The sequence below is a fragment of the Zophobas morio genome, unplaced genomic scaffold (assembly GCF_036711695.1).
Source record: "Zophobas morio isolate AGI-343-1 ecotype UQ-CSIRO unplaced genomic scaffold, CSIRO_AGI_Zmor_V1 ptg000006l, whole genome shotgun sequence".
NCBI lineage: Eukaryota > Metazoa > Arthropoda > Insecta > Coleoptera > Tenebrionidae > Zophobas > Zophobas morio.
The window spans coordinates 18,002,466-18,011,527 of NW_026972111.1; the positions used below are offsets into that span (position 1 = coordinate 18,002,466).

General features: G+C 32.8%; 1 protein-coding gene across 3 annotated transcripts; it reads right to left on the reverse strand.

Moving 5' to 3' along the window:
- Positions 1 to 332: 332 nt before the first annotated feature.
- LOC135123757 (integrator complex subunit 9) lies at positions 333 to 7,475 on the reverse strand. 3 transcript variants are annotated; one of them, XM_064048637.1, is made up of 9 exons: positions 7,168 to 7,475; positions 6,965 to 7,109; positions 6,724 to 6,915; positions 6,269 to 6,673; positions 5,654 to 6,214; positions 5,497 to 5,599; positions 956 to 1,353; positions 523 to 672; positions 333 to 470 (listed from the first exon to the last, which is right to left on the reverse strand). In XM_064048637.1, exons 2-9 carry the CDS (start codon positions 6,971 to 6,973, stop codon positions 351 to 353), a joined length of 1,938 nt encoding a protein of 645 aa, XP_063904707.1. In that variant the 5' UTR covers positions 6,974 to 7,109; positions 7,168 to 7,475; the 3' UTR covers positions 333 to 350. The 3 variants fall into 3 exon arrangements, with proteins under 3 accessions (XP_063904707.1, XP_063904706.1, XP_063904705.1); XM_064048636.1 differs by having other exon boundaries at positions 7,164 to 7,475; XM_064048635.1 differs by having other exon boundaries at positions 6,965 to 7,475.
- Between the last annotated feature and the right edge of the window lie 1,587 nt (positions 7,476 to 9,062).

Sequence of the window (9,062 nt, forward strand, 5' to 3'; positions counted from 1 at the left end):
CTTTCAATACCGCTTCGCTTGATTCGGCTTCATCTCGCTCCTGTGCAGGTGTTTATTCATAAATAGAAGGGTAATAAACATTACTTGCCACTAGTATACTATCTTCCTCAGATTTTACACTATGCCAAGAGTTCACACAATACTAGTTCACATCCACTAAATCTTAAATCATTATGAATTTAAAACTTACGAACGTCAACTGATCAAACGAATGTCTTATACGGTGCAAGAAAAAAACAGGAACGCCAAGAATTTTCTAAATCAGGTTAAACATTGTTAAAACACATGTTAGTGAGATACAAGTGGCAGCGGAGTGTAAAAAACAATTTGCATTTGTTAAAAACTTTTATTTAAAACTTCCTTAAACATTGTAGCACAATGTTCCTTAATTTAGTTCTTAAGTTATCATCCCCATTACATACTACATGTGTGCTGTTATCTTCCAACTGGATCAGTGCATCTTCGTCTTGCTATAACAAAATTTTAATGTTGATACTTGCTTAAAATTGTATTACATCTTACCAAATGTATAACAATTACTGAACCATGTGATTCAACTTTTGGTTCGTTAATTCCTTCTTGCATTAGTTTTTGTAAAAAATCGTTTAGAATTAAATTACCCCATTCATACTTAACATATTTTTCAGTCTTATCAATGGCAGAAGGCAAATCCTTCAAAACATAAAATTAAATGGTTTTAATGTTAATATATATAGGATGTTTTATCTCATATAATCTGTGTACTCCAAACTACTACCCGCGTCAGCAATAAAAGTACAAAACAGCATTTACAAAAATAGTTTTTAAAGTTGTTACAAAAAAACAGAATGAGCACGAAGTAAATAATTATTTTGTTCATACAACAATATTCAATATACAATTCGAGTTCTGAACATTGATGAAATTAATTTTGACAGATTAACTGAGATGCAACATTTTCGGAAACAACGTATACCTTTATATTATGGATATTATCCTTAATGTTCAAAGTTCCTGTTATAGTTGACAGACAAATACCTGGTTTTACTTCTAACGGTACAATTTTTTGCGCCACCCCTGTCTCAATAAAAACTTGAGCATGTTTTCGTTTTAAGGGTAAGTTAATCACTTCTCCCCATTTGTAGGGAATTAATGTACGATCTGAACTCGTTTCAATCACATAATCTGTCAAATTCGGTGCAGAAACGGGCGGTTGTGTGTAACACTCAGGGATAACGAGAGTGTTCGGTTTTAAATCTCTGATAAGCTTATTCGCTTGTGTGAAATTTAGTGAAGTGTCTATAGCACAATGGGCAACCTTCATTTGTAACGGCTGATACGGAGCTAAGGCTTCAATGTAGTCAAAATCTGGTTCTGAAATATTGCAAAATAAACTGGTGTTAAAATTGTAAATATTATTTTCATTCAACATATCGACAAAAATTACATTTCATATCGAGATTTTCAAAGTAACAGGAAATTAATTCTCTAAACTTAAAATATTTAAGATGAATCGACTTTTTCCTTCGATCGTTCATTAATGAAAGAATGTGGCATGAAAAATAGATATTACCTATTAAAAGTTTGATGTAAAAATGACTTTAATTCATCCTTGGTATGTATTACTGAAAAGAACGGTAGTAGAAATAGATATTATTATCGAAGTATGTAAGGAACTGCGTACATTAACTCCTGACGTTTTTCGCCAGCAAATATACTACCACATTCCCAATTCACAATTTGATTTTATCACATTGTTTGATTTCAGTTTTATGTGCTCACTTAATCTTCGACATGGGCAACTTCATTTATTTCTGTAATCATCCCATTTAAAAAAAAGTTGCGTTTTCGACGTAAAGATACATGTTTATTCTTTGTTTTCGTTCACAAGTTTCGTGAATTTTTTTCAAAAAAAACTTTTATATCCTCACTAGCAATTAAGTTACAACAAATAATATGCTTTATAGATGTTTTAATGCCGTATAGAAATTGGTCAAGAAGATAATTTATAATTTTAAAAATTAACTCAGATTTCTTAAAATATGGTCTGTTGTTCCCTTTTATCTCGTTGGTAACCTTCCCTCACGACAAAGTTTGGATTTACTAAGATGAGGAATTTTATACTTAAAATTAAATAATAAATAAATTTATTGCCCAACAGACTTTATCCATTTATAGGACAATATATAGGTAAAGTAAAATAAGATATAGTTATATAGCTATATAAATTAGATTATTATAATATATTATTATTATTTATTATAATAAATAATTAATTTAATTTAATTATTCTTCTTTGTAGTAATTTTCTTGGTCACTTTTTTAACAGAAACGAACGTAAATCTCAGTCCACTATTTATATGATGTTCCATTATTAAAAAAAAAGTTGCAAACAAAATTAATTAATTTGCTGGTCATCACTCGTTAATTATAATAATTTTGTAAAACGTATACCATATTTTCGGACAGAGGGAGTATTAAATTTCGTAATGATCACCCCCATAGTTTCTGAAATTTTCTGTCTACTGTAAATTTCAACAGATGACAGACAGACGGAAACGGGCGACGTACTTTTTCATACTTTAGAGGTTATGAAACATCGAGAAAATATGAAATTAGTTTTCGATGGATGGAACCTATTACAATGCTTCCCTACCCTACACTTGGGAAGTAAAAATGTAATGTTACCTTATGTTCGCAAGTTTGTTGCAAATTGTAAATTAATTGAAAGTTTTATCTCCTATAATATTGAAGATAGTTCTCGGGTGATGTGTGATCGAGATACATCGAGGCATAACTGCCCATTGGTTAAACAGAATAGGTTTTCCCCTAATTTTCCTTTCAAATGGTCCTAATAATAGATAATCCTACTCTTGGTGAGCTGACATGTCGAAAGATACGCTCCTAACTTCTTAAAAAAATTGGTCTAAAGTTATGCAGCCACAACTTCCCTCGCTCCGGAAGTACAGACGAATAAATAGAACGTTCGAAAAATTATAAAATTTAATTTTGCGAATTCAATTTTTTTTTTTTGATAATCCCTATAAGTTAAAATAAAAATATGTGTAGACTGTTACAATACAGGTAAAGACAGATGCTACTCGTATCCGTAGGTGAGTATTTCCACGACAAAATTTTATGATTATGTCATCAACATTTTTGCAAAGACCGTATATCAGTTTGGATAGATCAAGTGTAATACTAATAACAGCAGTACAGTATTGCCACATGTTCGGGAAAATGGAGTGAGTGCTTCTTAACTTAATCAATACAATAAATTGCCTCGATCATTATTTTTTTTTAGTCATCCTGTATAGGTAACTCTAAAAACTATGCGTACATTGATAAAGCACAAATGTAGAACCATATTTTGCAGATTTTAAATAGAATTTATTCCGAAAAATTTGGGACGACATTGTCAAGGACACATGTTATCAAATAGTCGCAGTGAAATACTAATAACAATACTATTGTATGTGGGTGAACCGCTCTCGATTTGGCCAATAAAATAGACTGCGTCATTCATCAGTTTTTTTGAAAGGGTCCAGTTGTTACCCAAGTAGGTACCCAAACACCAAAAAGGTCAGGACCGAGTTACCCATCCCCCAATACCACCAGGATGCCATAAAGAGAATAAGAGCTTAGCGCTAACATTACCATAAGTACTAATTTTTTGTAAAGCAAAGTAGGAGAAACATTATACAATTTTAATATTTTAATTCAAAATAATGCACGGAACAATCGTAATGCTTTGGTATCATATATTTTAACAGCATTATTTACGCTTCTAATTTTAATATAATTGTCTGTTTGAAAATTTAAAACATCTAAAAACTAATATATTTATGTATGTTTGGAAGTGCTACATAAAATCAGGATTCTATTAGGAATACATTGATTTACAGGATGTTCATTGAAAAGATGCCGAACGTTCTGATATTTTAGATCAGGTTTGTTAGAAAAATACAGTACTATAGATACAAATATTCGATGCGCACAATATATTATACAGCTGGTTTCACAAAAAACGGGATAAGATGAGCAAATCAGGTTTTCATGGATTAATGAAAAGCAATGAGAATATGACGTCCATGTCACTGTCATTTTCCCCGTTTTTTGTGAAACCAGCTGTATTTATGCATACTTATTTCAAAATGTATATGACAAAATTCGCAATTATGGCGGTAAATCAACTTGTGTGGCATAATTTTACTCAAGAGGTAATAATACAAACCACTGGATTAGTATAGTATGTTCCAATAAGTGGATCAGGTTTTATAGAAAGACGTTAATATATAGTGATTAAAAAACGCCATACCAACTCAACGAGACATTACTACGTTCACAATTGAGAAAAGTCATTAAATAATTTCTTACGTCAATTTGACGTTCACTTATAAAAACAAAATATTAACCGTCCAAATTTGCGCAAAAACATAATGCACGGTATAATACCAGTTGATCATTTGCATAAGATATCCCGGTCGTGGTCTACTTGATAGGAGTGCGGAGTTCGGACCGGAAGTCCAGGGTTGTGTCCTACCTATGTTGATGACGTCATTACAAATTTTAATTTGACCAAATTAAGAACGAGTCACCCCATTTTCTCAATAATGTCAGAATACGCACATCTTTATATATTAATGATAAAACAAGAATTATAATATTCAGAACATATTATTCGATTGTGATTTAATTAACAATTTTAGTCCTGTTTTGAGGAGACAAGTCATTCAAATTAAACGAATTTCAACGTGACATTCTTTCGACGTATAGAGAAGAATAGTAGTTACATGTACACTGATAATAATACACTCTTTTCCGTTTGTTATTTGCTTTGAACATATTTCATATTATCCGTATGTCTTCGGACGGCATCTCCTTGAAATTGGCGCCCCTGGTTTTTGATATATGAATATACAGGTTATCAGAAAACTATTTTTTTTATAATTTTTCAAAGAAGCGGAATTTGTTGGACTGTACTTCGATAGCGAGGGAGGTTCTGTCAAAGTAACCTTGGATCAACTGTTTTTATAATATTACAGAATGAAAAAACTATGAATAAAGTCATGAAAAATGATTTTGAATAATGGAAATCCGATCGATTTCATGTATCCTACAGTCCTTAACAATGTGTTATCGAGTTAGTGCACTATTTTTGAGTCAGGCTCTATAGAACCAATTTATTTTAACGACTACCTCAGAAACGGCTCACTAATAAGAAGATATTAAGCAGATCTTTACTACTCCTGACATGGATATGTTTTGGAAATGACTGAAATTGTTTCTATATGACTACACGTTTTGAAACAAACATCACTTTTGCCGAGCAGCATAATGATCTAAATATTTGTTAAATTATCCATAACGCAAAATACCCTACTGAAACGGTTTAGATTCTGCGATGTACTTTTTAATTTTGTAAAATTAAAGATCAAACAAAAGTTGCTCACTAATAAGGAGATACAAAATATTTCTAATCTTCTAAAAATATTTTTTTTAATAGTAAGAAATTACCTGTGAAAACAATGCAGTTTCTTGGATTATTTCCCCACAATTCAATGAATTGTACCACATCGCCAAATCTCAGTGATGGATGGCCACAAAAAACCACACAAGGCTAGAAATAATTTTTGTAAATAACAATCATTTATATTGGCAAAAAAAAACAAACCTCTTGGAAATCTGTACTAAATCCATCTGAATAAATATGTTTAAAATGCTTCAGTTTATTATTTTTTACTAATAGTCCATGGGGGAATGGTTCTTCTGTTACATAAACTTTATTTTGCTTCACTGAAGATAACCATTCTGCTAGAATATTTGAATAAGCTAAACTCGTGTCAGCTACAGGAGAAATAAAAAACATGGGACAATTTGAAACTCCTAAATCTTGCATTTTAACTGACAGACACTCAAATAAATCATAAACAACTCCTGTTGGATAACATGGAATTAACACATTGCCACCTCCACGAAGAGTTAATCCAACAACAACACACAGAACGCCCAACATTGAGTCTGGATTGCTAATGGGTGTTTGTGTGAGATCTGTCATTATTAAAACATCAGCGTTTTTTAAGGAATGATGATCCATGGGTCGTGGGTGCGTTGTCAAAGTACTTGAACCACTTAAGTAAACTATTTTTTCATGATCTGACGTAATGATCCAGTTAGAAGACCCAAGGCAAAAACCTGAACTAGATGGCATTACATTTAATGCTCCATATATGTCCTTAAAAAAATAGGTACTATATTCAAAAAATATAAACCACAATTATGCACTTACAATTTTTTCATTATATCCTACCATTTGTATCCTCGAAAGACTCACATTTACACTGTTCATATCATATAATTGTTTCCAAGATTTAGGTTTAAATGAATCACTCAAAGGGTATGGTAACTTGTGAATAAAATTTTTCCACTGAACTGCCAAATTAGCTTTAGGACATTGCTCAATGTAATTAACAAGTTCCTCTAATAATAGCCTCCCTATGTGAAGCGTTGGTTCTGTTGCATAAACTCTGCCCTGAAAACCTGTTTGTTCTGTAATGAAGGGCAATGCCATCATACACAAATAATTGGATATTAAAATAACATCCACTTGTGCAAAATCAATAAGTTTGTGCAGGGGAGGACAAAACTCTGGTGGAGAATCAACAAATACTCGATCCCCGTTCTCTTTCAATTCCTAAAATTTGTAGTCAATATTAAAAAAAAAATATGGCTTTGTGAATATACCCCTTCCAAATCAGAGTCAGCGGCATCATTGGGCGTCCAGTTTGGTAAATTGAGCAACCTGCTTGATGGAACAAAGGACAAAGGAACAAAACTGAGGACCGATTGCATAGAAAGACCACAGTCCAACATCAGTGTAATTTCCTTGAATGTTAAAACGTGACATGGTTTGTTTGGATCGTTGCTTAAACAATACTGAAATTTTCTATTAATAAATAAGATGATATTTTAACAAAAATAATACCAATTTCATTTCTGACCATTAGCACCTCACGACAAGACGGGAGTTTTGTATTTTGTTAATCTCCGTTAATATATACAATACAGCTGAATCGTTAGTAATAGTGGTAATAACAGAGAATACAATAATCAATTCGTCGAGTTGTCACCTAACCTCAGAAAAACTGTGTAGAAAAATAACTCCCAAAAATAACCTACCTAACCTACTGAACCACCCGAACCAACACAGGCAGTGTTGCCAGAGTTAAATGATAAAATTACGCTACATGTCGTCGAAAATTCCGCATATACTGTGATTCCGCTACAGGCCGCTACAGGCAAAAATCACGTCGTCACAGGGGGATGGGGTGTTGATAAGTTGAATAGTTAAAATTTTCGAAGTTTACACTCGCCATTCAAAATAACATTTTGTATAAATACAATATAAAGTGCCAAAATGCACAAAAAACCCTCGAATTTTTCAACTTTCAGGTCTTAGAAAAATTCCGTTATATTTTCAGTTTTTTTGCGCTATCGCCGCTACGCCACTCTTTGGTCAAAATTCCGCTACGTCTGGCAACACTGTACATAGACCTACCCATAGAACATTCAATACAAGAAATGCAAATTCCCTTGTAACGACTAAAAACCATTGATCTAATAAAGGAGTGGATGGAGCCTTGTATACGTTTCCATACGCGCGCGAGTGTAATCAACACAAGAGAGAAATAGGTAGAGCGGTTATGCATCAGTGGGGTAAGGACGGCCGACTACGTGTCACGTGCTGGGTGGCAAGAAACGCTTCATTTGAACGGGAATTAGTACGTTTTCTTACGAATTTGTTCAAACAAATAATTATAGCAAACGTTTGTCAATAAAAACTATCTTTTTATAGTTTATATTAAAATTATATGTAATGTGAAATAACAAAAATCATGTTAAGTGGTGGAATGGTGGAGATAATCTTTTAATTAAAATGAACGTAACAGAATGTACAACACATTACGAATTCAGTTAATACAATAATCTTCTACAAGTTAACCAATGTTATACAGTAGCGGTCATTTCTACGGAACCACTCGATAAAAAGTCAAGTTGGTAGCCCTGTCATCTAGTACTTTACGCCGAACGCAGTTGGTAGCGGCAGTTGATATGGCAATCGAAATTAGAACAACACGAATGTTTCGGTTGCCCTTAGCTATGCCGCACTGTATCCGGTACAGACTGTATATTCTGTTCATCTATTTATTAAAATAAAATATCTACATTGACAATGGGGCCATCTAACCTGTCAAATTTTTGACACATATGTTTCCCCCAGAAACCCGTCAAGGTCACTTACACCAAACAAATTTTGAAAATTTACACTAGGGAGTGGTTCTATAGAAAAGATCGCGACTTTAGTTATAGTGCAAAGTCATTTAATAAATTCTCTATTAACTAACCTTGAGGCAAAATAGGGTTACACGAGTAGCAGTACTAACACCAAACGTCAGATTTAGCGGTACAGATCGTACAGATTAAAGGCATCAGCTGATCGGTCACACCAACTCAAAATTACAAGTTACTAAAAATTCCCAAGTAATACCAACCTCATTTTGACGTCACATGGGGCTGACACCTCTCCTCCCCCGTAAGCGATTTTGCCCACATACTCGTTTATGTGGTAACCTGTTCTCTATTAACTAACCTTGGTTATAGTGCATGTTCATTGATAAATCTGATTTTTTTTAGGATAAAAGTAATTAAACTTTGGAAAAAACTGCCACGGTGCCTAATTTAATGAAACATATCAAACTGTGTGAATTTTCTAGTAAAATCTATTGTCTCAATCCACGTACAATTAACTAAAACAATAACCAATAAATGTAAAATTCCCTCTTTGTAGCAATAATCCATTTTTTTTTTCGTAACTCGGAATGTTTAGGGAATCTAACAAATAATTTGTAAATTATGCGAAATCAATTGTCTGTATACATCATGTGATTATTACCTATTACTTTCTTTGCACGTTCTATGCAATTATACGCACAGTACGATTTCGCCATGTTTAACAAATAGTCCGATAAAATACAACCTAAGAAGATTGTACTAATTTGAATACGTGCAACTTGAGCATACTA